The sequence below is a fragment of the Gorilla gorilla genome, chromosome 16 (assembly GCF_029281585.2).
Source record: "Gorilla gorilla gorilla isolate KB3781 chromosome 16, NHGRI_mGorGor1-v2.1_pri, whole genome shotgun sequence".
Taxonomy (NCBI): Eukaryota; Metazoa; Chordata; class Mammalia; order Primates; family Hominidae; genus Gorilla; species Gorilla gorilla.
In genome coordinates, this window is record NC_073240.2 from 100,912,103 (window position 1) to 100,934,752 (window position 22,650).

At 39.8% G+C, this 22,650-nt stretch overlaps 1 protein-coding gene across 13 annotated transcripts in view; it reads left to right on the forward strand.

Moving 5' to 3' along the window:
* MEF2A (myocyte enhancer factor 2A) overlaps positions 1–22,650 on the forward strand; it is a 149,492-nt gene that overhangs the window by 122,803 nt on the left and 4,039 nt on the right. For 7 of the 13 annotated variants that reach the window (XM_004056817.5, XM_055364112.2, XM_055364120.2 and 4 more), the window contains 3 exons: positions 265–452; positions 16,951–17,077; positions 20,919–21,045. In XM_004056817.5, coding sequence (XP_004056865.1) covers positions 265–452; positions 16,951–17,077; positions 20,919–21,045 — 442 coding nt within the window. Of the gene's footprint in view, positions 1–264; positions 453–4,091; positions 8,847–13,584; positions 13,609–16,950; positions 17,078–20,918; positions 21,046–22,650 lie in introns of those variants that run through there. The other 6 variants (XM_019010938.4, XM_019010939.4, XM_055364104.2 and 3 more) reach the window with 2 other exon arrangements.

Sequence of the window (22,650 nt, forward strand, 5' to 3'; positions counted from 1 at the left end):
GCACTGACGTGATTCTCAGAAGTGTTAATTGGAGGATTTTGGATTTTCAGGTTTAGGGATGCTCAGCCAATAAGTGTGTAATACAAGTATTCCAAAATCAGAAACACTTCTGGTCCCAAGCATTTCGGACAAGGGATATTCAAACCTGTAGTGAGTTTTGTTATAAAATTTATTTGCAACTCAGACTGGGGAAAACTTGATTTGTTTGTGCCAAAGTATTTTAATAACTCTTCTCACATTATTGAATGATATTTTTCCCCCCAGGGAATGGATTTGTAAACTCAAGAGCTTCTCCAAATTTGATTGGAGCTACTGGTGCAAATAGTTTAGGCAAAGTCATGCCTACAAAGTCTCCCCCTCCACCAGGTGGTGGTAATCTTGGAATGAACAGTAGGAAACCAGATCTTCGAGTTGTCATCCCCCCTTCAAGCAAAGGCATGATGCCTCCACTAGTAAGTTGAACCTTTCTTCAACTTCATTCTTTAAAACACATATTTTATACATAGTCAATCTGTAGCTTCCTTTGGAATTTTCTGTGCCACCGTAGAATCTACACCTATTCCTAATAAATATTTCCATTCAAAATTAGTATTTGAAGAGACAAGTCTATTTCAAATACACAGAAATCAGATTATGGAAATTTGCTTAACGGTTATTTAAAATTAAAGCTAAATACGAACGTGGTTGGAGCTGGAGATTATTGTGTTAAGTGAAATAAGCCAGGCACAGAAAGATAGATACTGCATGGTCTCACTCATGTGGGACCTAAAAAAATTGGTCTTGTGGAGATAGAGAATAGAATGATAGCAGAGGCTGGGAAGGGTGTGTGGGTGGGAGACGGGATGAAGAGCGGTTGATTCGTGCGTAAAAACATACACTTAGATACAATAAATATACCCCTGTATTTGATAGGAGAGAAGGGTGACTATAGTTAGCAACATTGCAGATGGAGTATATTTCAGAGTAGCTAGAAAAGAGGACTTGAAATGTTCCCAACAAATAGGATAAATACTCAAGGTAATAGATGCCCCAAACACCCTGACCTTGATCATTACGCATTCTATGAATGTAACAAATATTCACATGTACCCCATTAATATGTAACACATTTCGAATCAGTTTTTTTTTTTTTTTTGAGTCCTTTTAAGGAGTGAAATTTAGTAGCCAAGAAAGAAGGAAGGAAGGAAGGAGAAAACAGCTCCCTCCAACAGAGACAGAGGGAGGGGGGATTCAAACAAAGAGAAAACCCCTCGAATAAGTTTTTAAAAAGTAAAATACAGAGAGATTATTATGTTTAATTTTAATTTTACCAGGCTAGACGCATTAACCATGACTTATTTATTCTCTGTACTTTGTATACTTTCATTAATCAATTAAACATGCTTTTCTGTGAGAGAAGCACTAAACTATTTGTTAGAAAATTCTACATACCAGGCAGGGTACAGTGGCTCTCACCTGTAATCCCAACACTTTGGGATGCCAGGGCGGGCGGATCACCTGAGGTCAGGAGTTCAAGACCAGCCTGGCCAACATGGTGAAACCCCATCTCTACTAAAAATACGAAAATTAGCCGGGCGTGGTGGCGCGTGCCTGTAATCCCAGCTACTCAGGAGGCTGAGGCAGGAGAATCGTTTGAACCCAAGAGGTGGAGGTTGCAGTGAGCCGAGATCACACCACTGCACTCCAGCCTGGATGACAGAGCAAGACTCTGTCTCAAGAAAAAAAGAGAAAAAATTCTGCCTACCACAGAACTATTGTAGGATAGGGAAGAAAGCACACAAACTTGAGTGAGTTATTCTCCAATTAATTTTATTTGCTTATTCCTTCTCAAATAACCTATTTAACTGTATAAAGAATGCAGGTAGCCTCTATTCCACTCCTTGATGACGGCTTTAGGGTTCTAGTCGCATTTGTTTTTGAGTCTTAAGTCTGTTTGTAAAGAACAGGAGAATCTATTTATCCCCCTTAGCTTCCTGTAGAAAAAGAACTAGAATATATAATCCAGTTTTAAAACTTCTTAGTTTAGCAGCTGTTTGACTACTACCATACCAAATGATATGCCAGGTGTTCTCTCTACTGAGCGGTTGCTAAACTCCCATTAGAGTTTTTGCTAAGTGGAAGCGATGCTGTCAGGCTTAGATAATAATTCCACTTTGGTATAATGCTTTATAGATTCCATAGCACCTTCATGTGTATATTGTCTCATTTAATTCTCAATTAGCCTGTGTCATTGCAAGGTAGAGATGAGGAAACTGAGTTAAAGGTTATTACTTGTCCAAGATAGTTCAAAATAGAGCTAGGACCAAATCTCTAAGTCTTACAGTCCAGGTCAAAAAACAAGTACTTTTTTATTTGGTTATACAGAAATCTGGAAACAGTCACTCCCAGCCTCACAATTAAAAAAACTTGGATATACAGAAAGTTCATAGTTTTCCTTGAACTCGTTATAGTGCTGAGATTTCACGGCAACCAACTGGCCCAGATACTCCAGAGTCAAAGACACTGTAAGGAGAGATGACATTTGAGCATTAGGCAAGACACAGATGGTAAGAGTTAAGCTAGGGTGACTGGTGAATTGCTGGAGGCCAGGTGTACGCTGACAGAACTGTGTGAAACTCCTGGGGGCCGCAGCATAACACAGGGTGAGTCTGTGTTCTCTTGTGTACTTTTTTCCTCCGTGAATCCCATGGGGTGCTCAGAAGCTCCTAAAAAGGCCTCGCTGTGGTACACAACTGGGAGAGGGGAAGAGTAGCCACTACACTAGGGGCAAAAAGTTTTGCCTGGATCTTTTTGTCTTCTTTCTCTAATATGAAACAAAAGCTTTAATCTCTGAGAAGACGAACAACAAACATTATCACTCTTAGGGCACTGTTGAAATCCTGTTTAATGGAAAAGGCAAAATATCTCAACCAGTGGTGAAGGAACAGGAAGACATGCTCGGTATGGAGCGATGCCAGGAGAGTGGCAGGATGACTGAGAAGGCCACAGCCTGAGGCACAACAAGAGAGGGGATGACTTAAAGCTGAGAGTGGAGCAGGCACTAGGGGAAAACCTGGCATGCAGATCCCCACCCCCAGAGGGATATGAAGCTTGTGGTAGGTGCCCTGATGGTAACCAGAGCAACAGTAAGGCTCAAACCCAGTCCAGCTTCTAATGAAATTAACTCGATTCTTGCACTAATAGCTTAGCAGGAGGGAAAAACCTGTAGGTCTATTAGTAGGAATTACCCATGCTGAAATACAAAGAGAAAGAAGAGTGAAAACAAGACAAAATAAAAAACAGAATTACGTATCCAAGAGCTATGCGCCATTATCAAATGGTATAACATATTTATAATTGGACTTCCAAAAAGAGAAGAGAGAACAGATTAGGAGTAATATTTTAAATAATAACCAGTACCAAGTAGGATAAATACTACTGCCAATGCACGCATGCACACACACACACGGATGTATGCACGCACACACATTCTCACTCCTAGACTGCTAAAAGCAAAAGATCAAGAGAAAAATCTTAGAGAAGAGATACATCACAGAAAAACAAAGATAAGGATTAGTAACATACTTTTTTCTTCACAAACTAAATTATTCAAGCAAGAAAAAGGGAGTAACATTATTTAATATGCTGACATTTTAAAAAAATTCCTCACCCCAAAATTCTCTACCCACCAAAAATATCTTTGAGAAATGAAGATTTCCTCAAACAAAAGTCATGGGAATTTATTGCCAGCAGACCTGCTCTCCAAGAAATGTTAAAGGAAGCTCTTCAGCAGGACTGTGATCCCAGCAAAAACTCGAGTCTACACGAAGAAATGAACAGTGGAAATGCAATAAATGAAGATAAAAGAAGTAAACTCTGGTTTTCCTTGCATTTTATAAACGTTTTATTTTTAGAACAATTTTAGATTTATAGAAAGATTGCAAACATAGTACAGGTAGTTTTCATACACCCCACACATCATTTTTTCTATTAACATTAGTATGGTGTATTTGTCACAATTATTGAACCAGTACTGATACGTTATTATTAACTGAAATTCACAATTTATTCAGATTTACTTATTTTTAACCTTGTGTCTTTTTCTATTCTAGGATCCAATCCACGATACCACATTACATTTAGCAATCATGTCTCTTTAGCCTCCTCTTGACTGTGAGAGTTTCTAAGACTTTCCTTGCTTTAATGACCTTGACAGTTTTGAGGAGTGCTAGTCAGGTATTTTTATAGAATGTCTCTAGTTAAGATTTGTCTGATGTTTTTCTCATGCTTATACTGTGGTTGTTGGTTTGACGGAGGTAGGCCATAGAATTAAGATGCTGTTTTCATCACATCATATCAAGAGTACCTACTACATTTGTTATCCCTTATCTGAGATACTCAGGACCAGAAGTATTCCAGATTTCAGATTTTTTCAAGTTTTGGAATATTTCCCTTATACTAATAAGTAGATCATCCCAAATCCAAAAATCTGAAATCCAAAATGATCCAATGAGTACTACATTCGAGTGTCATGTTGGTGCTCAACAGGTTTTGGATCTTGGAGCATTTCAGATTTCAGATTTTCAGATTTGGGATGACCAACCTGTATCGTCATAACTATTGCTGATGTTAATTTGATCACCTGGCTGATGTTTAACAGGTATTTACCAGATTTGTTTTCTGTAAAGTTACTCTTTCTCCCGCTTTTCATACTGTAGCCTTTGGGTAGGAAATTACCATGTTCAGCCCACACTTTTAAGGAGTGGGGAGTTAAGGCTTCACTTTCTTAAGAGAAGGATATCTACATAAGTTATTTGGAATTCTTCTGCACAGGAGATTTATCTCTTCTCTCTCATTTATTCAACCATTTATTTCTATCAATATGGACTTGTGGGCATTTATTTTAATACTTTGGTTTATAATACAATACCACGTTTTTCTGTTGCTTTGTTCTAGCTTCAGCTTTTGAGGGCTATCTGCTTGATTCCTATGTCCCTTTGATATATCCTTATTTTTGTGGGTTTTTTTTTTTCAGGGGGAGCAGGCGCTTTTTTATTTTCTGGCACTATAATATGTTCTAGGCTCATCTTGGGTATTTTCTGCCCCAGTCCTAGAATCAGGCATTTCTCCAAGGAACATTAATTTATTTTTATGGAGAATAAAAGAAACCAAGATCCGAGTGCTTTCCCTCTTTTTAATTGCTCCAAAAGGTATCTGACTATGTAAGGCAAAAATAGTAACTGTATTTTGTTTCTGTAGCACATGTAAAAATAAAATATATGACAACAAAAGATGGGAGGGAGGAATTGACTCTACACATGATGTAAATATTATTTGAAGATGAACTCAAGGTAACTAAAGGTGTATATTATAAACCCTAGTGCAACTACAGAAGAAAATTTTAAAGAAGTGTAAATAAGTCAATAGAAGAGATAAAATAGAAATATAAAAAATGCTCTACTAAGTAGCCCAAGAAATGGGAGAAAAGAAGACAAAAAGCAAGATAATGGTAGCTTTTAATCGAATCATATAAGTAATCACATTGAATGTGGTGAGAACGAGTCAGTTAAAAGATTGTCAGATTTGTTTGTGTGTGTGTGTGTGTGTGTGTTTCTTAAAAAGCAATGTGGTGGCTCATGCCTGTAATCCCAGCACTTTGGGAGGCTGAGACAGCCAGATCACCTGAGGTCGAGAGTTCGAGACCAGCCTGACCAACATGGAGAAACCCTGTCTCTACTAAAAATACAGAATTAGCTGGGCATGGTAGCACATGTCTGTAATCCCAGCTACTTGGTAGGCTGAGGCAGGAGAATCACTTGAACCCGGGAGGCGGAGGTTGCAGTGAGCCAAGATCATGCCATTGTGCTCCAGCCTGGGCAACAAGAGTGAAACTCCATCTCAAAAAAAAAAAGAAAAATGCTGCTTACAAGAAATCCACTTTAAATATAAAGATATAGATAAAAGAAGGGAGAAAATTTACAGTTGCAAACACCAAAAAGAAAGCTAAAGCAGACCTATTAATTTCAGACAATATAAGCTTCACAACAAGGAAGAGTATCAGCGATAAGGAGGGACGTGACATAGTCCACTTTCCAAGAAATAACTGTCTTTAATGTGTATGCACCTAACAGCAACCTTCAAAATACATAAAGTGAAGACTGAGAACTAAAAGGTGAGTAGAAAAATCCACAATTGTAGTTGGAGACTTCTATATCCCTCTCAGTAACTGGTAGAACAAGTAGGCAGAAAAATCAGTAAGGATCTAGATGATCTGAGCAACACTTGACCAACATGACCTAAGAGACATTTATAGAACACATCACTCAACAACAGCAGAACACACATTTTTCACAAGTGCACATGGAACATTCACCAAGATCATATCCTGTGCCAGGAAACAAACTGGCAAATTTCAGTGAATTGAAATCAGGCATATTATATTCTCTGGCCATAAGGAAATCAAACTAGAAATCAGTAACAGAAAGGTAGTAGGAAAATGGCCATATATTTAGACATTAAACAACATACTTTAACCCAAGGACCAGAGAAGAAATCTCAAAGGAAATTTAAAAATACATATAGCCAAATGAAAATGGAAATACAGCATCAAAATTTTGAGGCCCAACTAGAGTAGTGATGAGGTGAGATTTATAGCAACAAATGCCTATATTTGAAAAGAGGGATCCCAAATCAGTAATCTAAGTTCTTACCTTAAGAAACTCAAAAAAGAAGAGCAAACTTAACCCCAATCAAGCCGAAGAAAGGAAAATGTAAAGTGATACCAATTCTACACAGTCTCTTTCAGAAAAAATTAGGAGAGGAGAGAACAGTTTCCAACTTATTTTTTTAGGTCGGCATTACCCCGGTGCAAAACCAAAGTAAGCCAACACAAGAAAAAAAATCTACAAATCCATGTTCCTCATGAACTCTAGACACAAAAATCCTCAGTAAAAAGTAAGTAAATTGAGCAATATATAAAAAGGATAATATATCAAGACCAAGTTGGTTTTATCCCAGGAATGCAAGGCTGAGTCTACATTTGAAAATTCATTAGTATAATCAGGATATTAACAATTCAACATCTATTCATCATTTAAAAAAAAAATCTCAATGCACTAGTAATAGAAAGGAACTTAACCTAATAAAGAGCATCTACAAAAAATATACAGCTAAAATACTTTATAAGGGGAAAGCATTCAGTCTTCTAGTATTTGAAGCTAGGTAATGATATTTTTTTTCTCACCAGTCATATTTACCATGGTAGTAAAAGTCCTAGCCAGTACAGTTAGGCAAAAATAAATGAATAAAATGCATACATACTGGGAAGAGAGAAATTAAACTTCCTCTATTCACAGAAGATAGATTCTTTCATGTAGAAAAGTGTAAAGAAATTACAAAAAAACTCCTCGGACCAATCAGTGAGTTTAGCAAGGTTGCAGGGTACGAAGTTAATATATAAAAATCAACTATATGCCAGCAGTGAACAATTGGAGTTTGAAATTTAAAAAAAAAAGATAGCACCCCAAATAAAGGAAGGAAAAGAAACATCTAGGTAAAATTCTGACAAAATATATACAGTCTGTATGTTGAAAACTGCAAAACACTGATGAAAGAAATGAAAGAGAAAGAAGACCTAGATGAGTAGATAGATACATCATGTTAATGGATTTCAAGACTCAGTATTGTCAAGATGCCATTTCTTCCCAGATTGATCTGTAGATTAAACACAATTTCAAAATCCCAGCAAGCTCTTTTGTAGTTAACTAACAAGCTGATTCTAAAATATGTAGGTAAAGACAAAGGAACTACAATAGCTAGAATGATTTTAAGAAGGAACAAAATTTTAAAAAAATACTACTACTACCTGATTTCAAGACCTACTACAAAGCTATAGTAATCCAGAAAGTGTCATATTGACAAAAGGATGGGCACATAGATCAGTGGACAAAACGGCTCAGAAAATTTACACCTACACATATATATTCAGCTGGGTTTTTGGCAAAGGTAGTAAGGCAATTCAACAGAGAAAGGATGGTGGTTACAACGAATGGTGTTGAAACGATTCTACATCCATACACAAAACAAAAACAACCCACTTGAAAATAACTCAGACTTTATTAAAAAATTAACTAAAATTGGATTATAGACCCAAATTTAAAACAGGAAACTGAAATTTAGAGGAGAAAATCCAACACAAAAAGCAGGATCCATAAAGAAAAAACTGATGTATTGGAGGTTGAACTTCAGTTTTGCTCTGTGAAAGGCACTGTTCAGAGAGTATAGGACAACCTACAGATTAGAAGAAGGTATTTGCAAGTCACATATCCAATAAAGAGTTTGTATCCAGACTATTTTAAGAATTCTTAAAACCCAACAGTAAGAAAACATATTTTTAAAAGGGCACAAGATCTGAACAGATACTTCAAAAAGAAGATATATGGATGGCAAATAAGTGTATGAAAGTATGCTCAATATTATCAGGCCCTAGGGAATTGAAAATTAAAACCTAATGAGATACAACTGCACATCTAGTAAAATGGCTAAAATTTAAGAAAACGCAATGGCTGGGCACGGTGGCTCACACCTGTAATCCCAGCACTTTGGGAGGCCGAGGCAGGCAGATAACCTGAGGTTGAGAGTTTGAGACCAGCCTGATCAACATGGAGAAACCCCATCTCTACTAAAAATACAAAATTAGCCAGGGGTGGTGGCGCATGCCTGTAATCCCAGCTACTCGGGAGGCTGAGGCAGGAGAATCGCTTGAACCCAGGAGGCAAAGGTTGTAGTGAGCCAAGATCATACCATTGCACTCCAGCCTGGGCAACAAGAGTGAAACTCTGTCTCAAAAAAAAAAAAAAACCCAAAAACTAGAAATGCTGGTGAGGATGCAAAGCAGAAAATCTCTCCCATATCTTTGGAATGCAAAATGGTACAGCCACTTTGAAGAGTTGGTCAATTCTTATGAATTTAAATATACACTTGCCGGCCAGGCAGGGTGGCTCATGCACTTTGGGAGGCCAAGGCAGGAAGATTGCTTGAGCCCAGAAGTTCAAGACCAGCCTGGGCAACACAGCAAGACCCTGTCTTAAAAATTAAAAAAAAAAAAAAAAAAAAACACTTGCTGTACAATCCGGTAATGCCACTCTTTGAGTATTTATGCACATGAATTGAAAAGTATACTTACAAGAAACCTGTATCTTTCATAATTGTGAAACACTGAAACTAGCCTAGATGTCCTTCAACAGATGAATGGATAAACACACTGTACACCCATATAAAGAAATGCTACTCAGCAATAAACTGTTTATTCACCCAGCAATATAGATGAATCCTAAGTGAATTTTGCTAAGTAAAAGAAGCAGTAGTGTATGATTCCATCTATATTTCATTCAGGAAAATGCAAAACTCACTGGCTGCCATGGGTTGGGAGTGGAGAGAGGAGTTGACTATAAAGGGTTAATATGAGGGAATTTTCGAGGTGATGGAACTAATCTGTGTGATGCTGTTTTGTTTGATGCATGGGTCTGTGTTTGTTGAAACTCATTAAACTGTACCTACCAAGAGTGACTTTTACTAAATGCAATTTAGTAAAAAAAGATTCCGGGGGAGCCCAAGATGGAATGCATATTGTCACACATGAATATAACTTTATTACAGATGAGTAACATGATATTGAAGGGGTGAGGAAGAAAGAACCTGGTCTGAGTAAATTTGGAAACTTTTGACTGGATACTGTAAGGTTAGAGACCAACAAAATTGTAGCAAATCACTGTACTCTAGATGGTAAATTCATCCCTCACATACACAAACACAAAGGGTTGAACATATAAACATAAATAAATATGAAATAAACAAATGGACATTGTAGATAAAGGCAGCCAGGTTTCTCATGGTTGGAGGAGAAAGTTGCAGATAACCCAGGGGATGGGGGGTGGGGTCTAGAATGAGCCTGTGTTTCAGGGTTATAGTTGAAGGATTCAGTAAGAGTTTATATGTGTGTATGTGTGTTTGTGTGTGTGTGTGTGTGTGTATATATATAATTTTTGTATTTTTAGTAGAGATTAATTTTTGTGTTTTTAGTAGAGACGGGGTTTCGCCATGTTGGCCAGGCTGGTCTCAAACTCCTGAGCTCAACATATGTGTGTGTGTATATATACACACATATATATGTATGTGTCTGGCTGGGCACAGTGGCTCGTGCCTGTAATCCCAGCACTTCGGGAGGCTGAGGCGGGCAGATGTTGAGCTCAGGAGTTTGAGACCAGCCTGGCCAACATGGCGAAACCCCGTCTCTACTAAAAATACAAAAATTAGTCGAGCGTGGTAGCATGCCCCTGTGGTCCCAGCTACTTGGGAGGCTGAGGTGAGAGGATCGCTTGAGCCCAGGAAGTCGAGGCTGCAGTGGCCTATGATTGTACCACTGCACTCCAGCCTGGGTGACATAGCGAGACCCTGTCACACACACACAAAAAAGGTACAGTTGTGTGTACATATGAATTAGTATACATCATATATTTCCTAGCTCTGTTTGCTGAGAGGTCTGTGAGGCAATAGCATCCAGTAACTGAACATACCTGGTGCTCAGATTTTAGTTTCAGAACACCATTTTCTAATACAAGGACTCAGGGCTGCTTGGAAAAAAATGGTTTGTTGTAGAGCTGGGGCAGGGAAACGGGATGAGCCGGGGTTGTCAGAGGTTCAGAAAGTGCGTATCAAAAGTCACGGGAGCTGGCCTTTGAAAAGAGTTTCCAGTGGCCAAAACTAGAACAATTTGAGTAACAAAATAACAATAGTATTGGATTATAGCCCAGGGAATAAAAAACATTGAGTCCATTACTGATATAAATAAATGATAGAATAAGGGGAAAGGGACAACTCTTCCTTAGAAAATAACTAATTAGGCCGGGCGCGGTGGCTCACGCCTGTAATCCCAGCACTTTGGGAGGCCGAGGCGGGCGGATCACGAGGTCAGGAGATCGAGACCATCCTGGCTAACATGGTGAAACCTCGTCTCTACTAAAAATACAAAAAATTAGCCGGGCGTGGTGGCGGGCGCCTGTAGTCCCAGCTACTCGGGAGGCTGAGGCAGGAGAATGGCGTGAACCCGGGAGGCGGAGCTTGCAGTGAGCTGAGATTGCGCCACTGCACTCCAGCCTGGGTGACAGAGCAAGACTCCATCTCAAAAAAAAAAAAAAAAAAAAAAAAAGAAAATAACTAATTAATAAATGTAGAAAGAGTGAGAGAGTAAATCAGCATTAGGACACCACAATACAATGGTAATTGTTGCAGGCAAAGTCAGTGGATAAATGCTAACATAAGTGGGCAAAAAGTCTAAGTAAAAACCCATTTTGCTTCGTCTCAAAATGTCTCTTCCCCAATATTCATTTCTTACAAAGGGAAAAATTAGAGAATTAGAAATAAGAGAATCCTGGAAAACACTGCCTTAACCGGAGGATCAAGGTTAACATCACCAGTAATGGGACATAAAGACAACATGTGCCTTCCAATATGACATGCTAAGAAAGCCATGTCTCTTTGTGGTATTCTTGCAAAAATCCATGCCCTTCTATCTGATTATGAATGAAAATCAGACCCAAATTGAGAGACATTCTATAAGATACCTGATCAGCACTCTTTCAAAACAAGTTGTCAAGGTCATGAAAAGGAAAGACTGAGGAACTGTCACAGAGCAGAGGAGACGAAGGAGACGTGAGAACTAAAGGCTTGTGGGATCCAGGATCTGATCCTGGGTCAGGAAAAAGGACATCAGTTGAAAGACTGGTGAAATCCAAGTAAAGTCCAAAGCTTTAATTGGTGCTGTATTATTTTTATTAGTTTTGACAACTGCATTGTATATTTCCTTGTGATGTTAACATTGTGGAAAGCTGAGTGAGATGTGAGGGAGCTCTCTTTGCAAATGCTGTCTAAAATTATTTCAGAATAAAAAGTTTAAAATATATATATACATACATAACAAAGAAAGATACCCCAAAAGGGAGCCAAGAAAAAATGGCATTTAGGATGGTCCCATAGCTCACCTTTCAGGTACTGGATATGCAATACTTGCTACTTACTGTCTTTCAGAAATAAACTCTACAAAATGTCATGTAAGGTACAGAAATGTTTACAAGAATTGTTAGTAAACTGCCAATTTAGAGACAAACTACATTTAAGCATTTTAGCATTTGCTTAATAAAGTTATGTCTGATTGTTAGGAGAGCATGAAGGATCTCCATGGAAAACTCAAAATGTGTCATATGAACTACTTACATGCCTATTCCTGTATGTTAAAGTGAAAACCGTATGTTTTACACATACACAGCCATAATGTTTGACAGTATATCTTGGTGTGTACCTTGTGTTTGGAGATATGTAAAGATATCTATAACAAAACAGTTGAATAGCATCTTGCCCACATTGGAGATAGCAGTTGTAGATCAAGTGATTGTTTTTCAGAGTAAGTAATCGGTCCCACCTACTTTACACCATTTACAGAGAAACCTTCTTCCAGATTAGGGCTTCATGTATCGGTGGCACTTACAGTGATGCTTTTCACAGACAGAGAAGCTTAACTTACTCAAGTAAAATAAGTAAAAACTGATTAGACTGTTTCTAGCACATTAATATTTTCTAAATGTTATGGAGAAAAGGAGCAAAAATGTTTCTTTTTTTTTTTTTTTTTTTTAGACGGAGTCTCACTCTGTCACCCAGGCTGGAGTGCAGTGGCATGATCTCAGCTCACTGTAACCTCTGCCGCCCGGGTTCAAGCAATTCTCCTGCCTCAGTCTCCTGAGTAGCTGGGATTATAGGCACCTGCCACTGCACCTGGCTAATTTTTGTAGTTTTAGTAGAGACAGGGTTTCACCATCTTGGCCAGGCTGGTCTTGAACTCCTGACGTGAGCCACCATGCCCAGCCTTATTTCTTTTCTTTACATGACTTATGAATTCATTTCTCCTTCAGTCTCATTTTCTTCAAATATGTGGTTTTTCTCCATTGAAGTCATTTTATTCACATGAAAATATATTTGCAAGTGATAAACATATATAAAACTGGTATTTAAAACTCATGTATTTATTAACAAATGTTTGTGTTCCTGTTGTTTTATAACACTGTGCTAGCTCCTGTGGGAAATAAAACATACAGCAGTTTCTTTCTGCCAAGAAGCAGAATTCAGTAGGAGATAGATAACATGTATCACCAGGTGGGGTAATAGTAGGATGGTTAAGATACAGAGTTACAGGTACAGAGTTGATATTCTCACAGTTCCAAATACAGATCGATAGCATGATGAGGAACCCCTTTTAAATACTGTTGCAGTAGCATGACTATGTATAAGAGAGGCCAGCATGAGAGCAGACCAAGTTGGCGTAGGAGGGTGTCTTTGAATACTGGCCCTAGAGAATTTAAAATAATTTTTCTAGTCTTTTGAAAAATCAACAAGTAGAGACAAGTAATTTATATTTCTATCTGTTGTGTATATAATCGTCTCTTTAGAGTTCCAGACAGCTGCTAGCATCCAAATATGTTTTTCTAAAGAAATATTTTGTTTGTGAGTACCAACAGTCTTAGTAACTCTCTTATCCCTCTTATGTGCTGAGTACAGTCGGAGGAAGAGGAATTGGAGTTGGTGAGTGTGGGTTTCTGCTTGAAGGAAGTTGAAAAAGATGTAGAAAGTACTAATTCTCTTAAGTGTTGTTATCTAACCAATGTTCCCTTTGTTACACAAATTTTTTTAAACACTATTCAAACACTTTGAATAAAGCAATCTACTGGTACTACAGACTCTAGTTTTTCTATTTATAATTGTATGTGTTGACCCATTTTATTTGTTGGAGGGAACATTGGAATAGAGCCTTTAAAAACAGTAGCTGTCCATGAGCATAGGATACTTGTTAATTTTTTTTTAAGGAAAGATACAAAATACCTTATATAGCTCTCCAAATTATTGAAATATTTTTAGAAAATGACTTCACCCTCGAAGTTCCTCAGATTGTAACACACGATGTTGTGTTGTTTCTCTTTCAAAAAGATTACATCATTTTTGGTGAGGTCACCTTTTTCAGCATTGGAATTATTTCATCCTGCATGATACAGCCTGAACCACAAGGGGGTTCCCTGTTTACTAAAAGGAATGTCTGTAATTGAATGTATATAAGTTTACTTTTCTATCAGAAGGCACTCTGTTCTTAAAAGCAACTATTGCCCTTTTTCCAAAACAAACGTTTTCTGTTGGCTTTTCCTCTAGAAAATAAACTTGACTAAAAGCAACTTGCAGTTGATCTATTTCTTCTTTAGGAACTAAAACCAAAACCTCACAGGACTCATCATGTAATTTCAAAGTCAGCTGCTAATTAAAGGACTTTAAGGGGAATAAAAACTTGAAAATGTTTCTTAGCATGGACAAAGGTTAAGAGTGCATGAAAGCATGGGGGAGGAAGGCATCCGTTGGTTTTAATATGCCATGTTTATGCATGCTGGTGTGTTTTGCAGAGTTTGTTTTCTTTTCAAAGAAGGTTATCTGTTCCCCTTAAAATACGAGATTGTTCTTTATTTAGCTTTGTGATCACTCACAGTTTTGGGTGTAGTTTTGTATTGGCCAACTGAAATATTCTAGTCAGCTGTAAATGTTTTGAATTATATTATGAATATCTTTTGGAGAATCACTTTACTTAATGATACCATAATGATCAGTAAATGAGAGTTTATAATTCAAGCCAAAATGATTCACCTTAGGGTTCGACCTCACTGTTGAAGGTGTTGTGAATGCGTCCATGGATTATCTAGCACTATACTGCCCTCTTGTGGTTCTGAAAATCACTGACTCTTGTAGAACTCAGTGCCGTTGAGATGAGGAGCTTAGATGAGTGCAACTAGTGTTTGAAGTCTTCACTGCTTTTGAAGACATGCCAGGAGATTGCATGAAGATGATGCCATGGAGTAGGTAGGGTGCAGGCCAAACTATGTCATACGGTATTCTTTCACCTAGTGATTGGACTTTCGAAGTTCCAGACTAAATATTAAAGAAGAAATTAAGTCCAAAGTAGATCTCTATCTCGAAAAGTCATTAAATTTATAAACTTGATGCTGAGACTAAAATATATTCCGAACTGGCATACATTGATTTTCCACATTCCTCAGAGTACATCTGTAATTACAGAACCTCAGAGATAAGTATATTAGGTCCTTGAAGACTTTAAAATACATATCTAAAAACTTATAAACAGCCATTTATATTATTTAAAACTTAATCAATTAAAAATGCAGAACTTTATGTGCCAGAACCAAAATATAATCAGAAGCACAGTCCGTTAGAACTTAGAAAGTTGTTCAACTTGCCTTGAGCTCTAAAGTATAATTGTGGATGACTCTGATCCGAAGTGCAGAAGGACAGGTGCCCTGGGGCCTGCACTAAAGACTGTACTGTTAAGACCAGCGACAGATTCCTTTAGAAGCCGAGCAATACTGGAACAACTTGACTTCATGAAAGCTCCAGTAGACTAGGCTATGGATTAGAAGGAATAAAAATATGTATCTTTTTTCCCACCAGTTATATAGAAATTTGGGACAGAGGGTTTCTTAGGACAATAAGGATATTATCTTATATTTATGTAGTACTTCAGTTATGAAAGCACTTCTGACATAATAACCTCATTTGATTCTCACAGTAGCTGTGCAAGGCAGCCAGGACAAAGATTGCTATATCTTCTCTATTTGACAATGAAGAAGTTCAGAGAGGTCAAATGATTTTCCCAATGCCTAGGAAATGGTGAATCTGGGACAGAAACTCAGGCAATACATCCACATCCACATGATCTTTCTCACATCTTCTAACCTAGGTTAGAAAGTAGAAATTAAAAAGAAATAAACTGAGATCAGGAACCTCATCGAATGTTCGTAAGTGTCTACATCTAGCCAAAGGCCTTTTTGTCTGATGTAGCCTTTTGAAAATTGTGATAGAGAAAATGGAATCACATTCTAACTCTTCATAATCTCAAAGGCACTGAATTATACTTTACTGATTTGGCTCAGACCCCCGAATGTCAGTTATCAGGCTGTAACATAATTTATAAAAAACAAATAGAGTTGTGCTGTGGCTTTCTTATGTGCTAGTGACACAGAGTCTGTTGTGTTCCTCTGATCTTTGATTTTCGAAAACTGTTACCTTAAGCCAGTTTGGCGAGAAACTGCTTCTGTCATACTCCTACACATTAAGGACAATGACTATCTTAAACTAACTGGATTATTTAGTAGTTGAATTTTTTTTATCCATTCCCAGCATGGACAGGATGCTACACAGATGCATCCAGTTGGCAAAAAGCTTTTAATATTGCTCTTCCACAGCCCTGTCGGCAGTACTTGATTCAAAATTCTCTACTCAAAGCCTCTGCTACAGAAGGCCAGGGGACTATGAAGGGATACATATGCGAATCTGTTGTTAAAAAATAGGTCAACTGCATGATTGGAGAGAAAGAAAGAAGAATACAAGCTGCACCCAATAAGCCATGACTTCAAACCATGTTAACACGTAAATAATACCGCAAAGAAAAGTAGTTTTGATTCCTATACTCATAGACATACAATCCCTATATATACAGATGACCTTTGCCATCATCAGGTATTTAAAACCTACACATACTTCATTTAGGGGAGTCTGACAGTATTTGTAGTGGCATCAAGTCCTCATTTTGTGCTAACAAATAGAAGTGCTAATGCCTGTAACAGAAGTTCCTATTTTAACGTGGGGTGTCTGACATTAATCAACTATTTTAAAAGAATTAATGTAAAAATAGGACCCTTCAAATTAAATATTTAGTTATTCTCACTAGTATTTTTGAAGTTTTCACATCATCAGTGCTTCAGAAAATGACATTCATATGAAACTGTGAAAAATGTCACTTAAATTGAAAGTGATTTTTAAGTCAACATAAATACCACATCAGAACACATTTTCTCTTTTTTGATCTCACAGAATACCCAAAGGATAAGTAGTTCTCAAGCCACTCAACCTCTTGCTACCCCAGTCGTGTCTGTGACAACCCCAAGCTTGCCTCCACAAGGACTTGTGTACTCAGCAATGCCGACTGCCTACAACACTGGTGAGCCTGCTCTGGTGCCTTCCGTAGGTTTTACTGCTCTCTGTTTTGTGATCAACGTGTGCTTGTGTGATTTTTTTTAAAGTATATTTATTGAAATAAACTATTTCCAGTTTTTTAGATTTAAATTAGGATGTATTTTTCAATATGCTAGCCTTGAAAAAATTACAAACAAAATGGATAGTGTGGATAGTGTGATGAGTTGAGTAAGTTATTCCTGCTTCTCCAATGTGAACTTTCACTTAACCCCTGACAGAAAGCCACGTAGATGATAGCAAAATGGTGACATGCATCAAGCCAAGAGGGGAGCAGCCTGTTGCTTGAGTATTGCTGATGTCGTTTCTCTTTATACAGTATCACGCTTTTCCAGGCTTTTAAAATAAGATGTTTGTCTTTATGCTGTGTTAACCTGCTTTGGGAAAGACATGAATCCCTTTGGACCTGAGACTTCGGGAGGTGGCCGATGTTTGGCTGTGTCTAACAGGCTGTTTTCCTCCCTGTAACCACTAGCTTGGTCCATGTCATGTGCACCTTAGGGGCAAAACAAGGGCTGTTCTGATTTCTCCTCAGAGCCAGTCACTCTGCCTTTGAGGGGAGCTTTTCCTTCATTTATGTTTATTTAGGCATTTTGTCTTAAAATGCCCTAATTTGGGGTTGTATTAGGAAAGTTTAAGAATATTACAGTGATTGTAGGAGTGCTTTTAGCCAAGCAGACTGTATGAGGAATCGAGGGCAGCTGGTTTCATTTAAATTTACCAATCTAAGAAGGCGTGGAAAACACATGTGGTTTCGCTTTCTCATCAGCTGAGCCAAACACCTGATGCTTCAGATGAAGATGGCAGTAGTTCAATTCTCCCTTGCCCATCACCCAGAGACTGCAATGCAGAGCAGTTTAAATTCTCCCTTGCCCGTCACCCAGAGACTGCAGTGCAGAGCAGTTATTCTTTTATGATTCCCCTGAGTGTCATAAGTAGACTGTGGTAAAGATGGTCTGATTTTAGCCTTCAGGGTACATGCTTTGGCACAGTACTTTGAAACTGCTGTCTGCAGCTACCTGAGGGGACAGAGCGTTGATAACATTTGATTGCCACTTTAATTCTAAGAAGTTCTTTTAAAACAGAATCAACAATAAAAGGTTTTATTGAAAAAAAAAAGCCTCTTAGGAAATATCCATTACTTTTCCAACAATTAGTATGAAAAATAATGCCCAAATTTGTCAACTGCATACTGTCTTAGGGATTGTGAATCATAGCCTGTTATTTGTGCCTTGCACAGAACAAGGTTCCAGAGTAAAGCCAGGGATGATGCATTCTAGAAATTCTGTTTCGATGCATTGATCACCTGCTCTGTGAGAGACTGTACTAGGGACATAGCTTTCTCCAAGTTTATTCCAAGTAAGGAGGCAGGACATACCTAAGTGGGTAACCGTGGAGGGGAAGTCCTGAATTGTTGTGATTGTGAATTTATACTCTGAGAATTGAGAAGGGGAGGGCAAAGCTATACTGTTCAAAGGTGTATTGGCTGAGAAGAGGGAGCTTGAACTGGGTGTCAGATGATGGTTTACTGACCGTTTCATTACAGGTTTTTCAGTATATTTAGAAATTCCACTATACGTATTTTTAGAAATGCCATTGAATTGGGAATTTATTTTTTAAAAGTATAAAAGAAATTACCAAAGCATATAAAAATGGAGGCAGGCTCTCAAAATCATCAGTCGCTTAGCGTCAGTCTCCTGCCACCTTTTGACCGACTTTATCTTTGTTCTCTTTCTTGTAACACTTACTCTGTTTGAAGTTTACCATGTTGTTTTTAACTTATTTCCACATCTATTCAGCAAATATTTATCAGGCAGCTACTGTGTGGCAGGCACTGTGCCAGGCACTGGAAATGCAGGAGTGCAGAGCTAGCAGTGAAGCCTGGGGGGAAGGCACAAGACACACAGCTCTAGGGATAAGCTGCTGCAGTTGTGTCAAGGGTTGTGTCTCAGCTCGGACATGAAGGAACGTGCGTGACTCAGCCAGGCAGAGGAGGCAGAGTGCTCTTGGGAGAGGGTGTGCCTGTACAAAGGCTAGGAGTTTGCGGGCGGGACGGGGCTGAAGCAATGGGGACAGAGCGTGGGTGGTTAGAATTGAGACTAGAGAGGTAAGTAATGATTTGTAGACTATGTCAAGGATTTTGGAAACTGTCCGGAGAGCATTGGGAAGCCATAAAAAACTTCTGAAGTAGAGGAGTGCCATGACCATATTTGTTATTTTAAAAAGATGTCTTTGCTGTATATAGGGTTAAAAGGCAATGCCAGGAAGCCACATCAGAGGCTACTGTAGTGGTCCAAGCAATGGGTGCTGATGGCATAGACTAGAGAGGTGGCAGTAGAGATGGTGAGACCTGGGCAGGCTTGAGAGAGAGCAGATAGAATTGCTCAGACCTGGAAGTTGATGTTGGGAGTGAGAGGGAAGGGAAGTAACAAGGATGACACCCATAGGCTTCTGCACGAGCTGCCGGGTGCATGTTGGTGCCGTGTACTAAGAGTACTTAAGGAGGAACAGGTTTGCAGGAAAGGATGGGCCATGTCAGATGTGTGGCGTTTGGAGTGGCGTCCAAATGGACATGGCCCTAGGTCGCTTAAAAGACCTAGAGGTCGAAAGAGACTGTGGGCCGGAGGGAGCACTGGGGAAGGCGTCAGTGTGACGGGCCCTTACCCCAGCCCATGGGAGTGTATAGAATGACAAGGGCAGAGTCAGGACAGCCCTGAGCACCAGCTGTGTCGCTTCAACCCAGTTCCTTTTTTAAAATGTTAATTCACTAGGAAGACCAATTTCTTTAAACACCTCTCTTGAGACATGAGAAAGAAGATAAAAGTAGAAGAGTTTTGCCACCTCTCCTTAGAACCAAGTGAAAAAGACAAGTGTTAATGATGAGCTGAAATAACTCCCCGTGTGAGTGATAACTAACGTCCTAAATCTTGGTCCCAGTGATTACAACTGAAGCATTCATGTGATATGAGCTGGGTATACTCTAGGACACCAAGTTTTTTCATGAAGTTGAAACTCTTTTGCATGCTGTCAGGGAGTTTGCGATAGTCTAGGTACTTTAAACAAATGCAGTTACTAATTGTGTAATGATGTCACTAAGCTTGGCACCCCATGCAGGGATTCTGTCTTTCCTGTCCCCTATTCCCTGTCCCCCAACCCCTTGCTTCATTAAGGCTTGCTGATTCAAACTCACTCTGGATGAGGCTGAGTGTTTCTCTTTGTTCCAAAGGGTAGTGGCAGGCATATTTAAAGTAACAATTGTACAGAACACTCTTTAATGATGGCCTCTTATTTGAATCATCCCAGACAACGAAACATTGCTAGACCCTGTAAATCTTCCAAGAAAAGATTTTGCGGATTTTAGACCTACATGTATGTTGTTTTGTTGTGAAGTATCTGGCTTCTCTCAATGTAGGAACTTTTTATTTTTATTTTTTTTTTGAGAGGAAGTCTGTTGCCCAGGCTGGATGGAGTGCAGTGGCGCGATCTCGGCTCACTGCAGCCTCTGCCTCCTGGGTTCAAGCAGTTCTCCTGCCTCAGCCTCCCAAGTAGCTGGGACTACAGGCATGCACCACCACGCCTGGATAATTTTTGTATTTTTAGCAGATACAGGGTTTCACCATGTTGTCCAGGCTGGTCTCAAACTCCTGACCTCAAGTGATCCGCCCATCTTGGCCTCCCAAAGTGCTGGGATTACTGGCATGAGCCAGCATGGCTGGCCTCAATGTAGGAACTTTTGCAGTAGCTACCTAAAAAATAGATTCCGTATGGACCTTCCATCACATGCAGAGCCCTCTTGTCTTCCTTTGTAGATTACTCACTGACCAGCGCTGACCTGTCAGCCCTTCAAGGCTTCAACTCGCCAGGAATGCTGTCACTGGGACAGGTGTCGGCCTGGCAGCAGCACCACCTAGGACAAGCAGCCCTCAGCTCTCTTGTGTGAGTAACTAGAAGTTTTCCCTGCATCTTTACTCCTGGCCTACACACTCTTTTTTCCTATCAGTTACAGCCTTTTGCTCTGTTGAGTTTTGTGTGAGGAATCCTGTAATGATTCCTTTTCAGGTAGATACAAGTGTTGGGAGAAAATATTTTCTTACATGGCTCTAGACAGTAGCTTGGATACTGACAAACTAGGCATTCCTTGAAGGGATTTGGGGAGCAAGGCTTCTCCTATAGGGACATCCTGAGGTAGAGAGACTCAGCCAGGATCTGAGGGGGTCTGAAGGCACAGATACCACCCACAGGCACCATCCTTCTGCCCTCTGACCAGTGATGAAGCTGCCTACTGCACCCCTGCTCCCAAGCACCTGCCTCTGGCTGCACTGCTTGAAAGGCAGCCTGCAGGCATTCGGGGCCCCCTGCCACCCTTGCCATTGACTGCTTTGGTGAGTATCTGTAGACAAGAATAGGAAGACAAGCTGGACCTTTTGCTTTCTCCCTGGGCCATAGGGAAGGAAAACTGGGGACAGGGTGTCTTATATATCAGTCAGGCTCCATAGGATTTGTGTGACTGATCCCAGCCCAATGCACACACCAAACCTCATTCACAAAGAGAACGTTCCCTATGGGCAGGGTGTAAGGATATAAGCAAAGAGGATTTACAGTGGCGCCCAGATGAGGCCAGACATCCCTGACAGCAGGGAGAAAGGACAGGGCTTTTGTGGAACCAGGATGACAGCAGACCCATGGAGCAGTTGGAGGAGAGTGTCCCAAGAGAGGGGACAACATAGCAGACCCAGCTGGCCTCCATGAAGACTGGCTGCCTTGCCTGTGCTCTGGGCAGTAGGAATACCCCAGGCCCCTAGCCTCTGCCCAGGAAGTCCCCAGAGAGCCTGAGCTCAGCAGTCCCTTTCCCTCATCCATTCTGAAGTAACTGCACAGTGAGGATTGTTGTCAGTGGTCGTCTTAGGAATTATGTCATGGAAAAAGCAGCAGAGTATCTCAGGGAAATTTGCCTACACAGGATTTGGCCCTCAGGCCTGTCCTGAGCATCCTAAATGAATGCACTAAAAATAGTCCTGGAAAAGCAAGTGGAAAGGGCTCAGAGCCCAGGCCTGGGGAACAGCCTGTTTGCGTCCTCCTATACTGCTCTCAGCCAGCTCCTCATTTCCTCATCTGGAAAATGGGGATGGTATGACTAGCACCTTAGAGGTGTTGCGAGGATGAGCGATGTTGTGCCCTGTCACAGGGTCAAGAGCAGATGGGGAGCAGATGCTGAGGAAGAAGAGGCAGTGAGCAGATGAGGCTGCTGTTCCTCTGTCTTTCTGGTCCCTGCACAGCATTAAGACACTGACATTGTTTTGTATACTTTAGCTGCAAAAGTACCAACGTTGTGGGTAACAGAACCAAGTAACGTAAGGGCTCAACGGTACTGTTTTCTTTCCTCCTAGGAAGATGGGATTTCCTTTTGTGCCAAGCACTGAAGGAAACAACCCAAACCAGTCTTGGGGAATTCTGATAAGATTTCAGACTCTGGGCCCTTTTCCATCAGGCAGTGTCTCTACTGTATCATCCCGGTTCTGCAGAGGTGCTTGCAAGCCATCT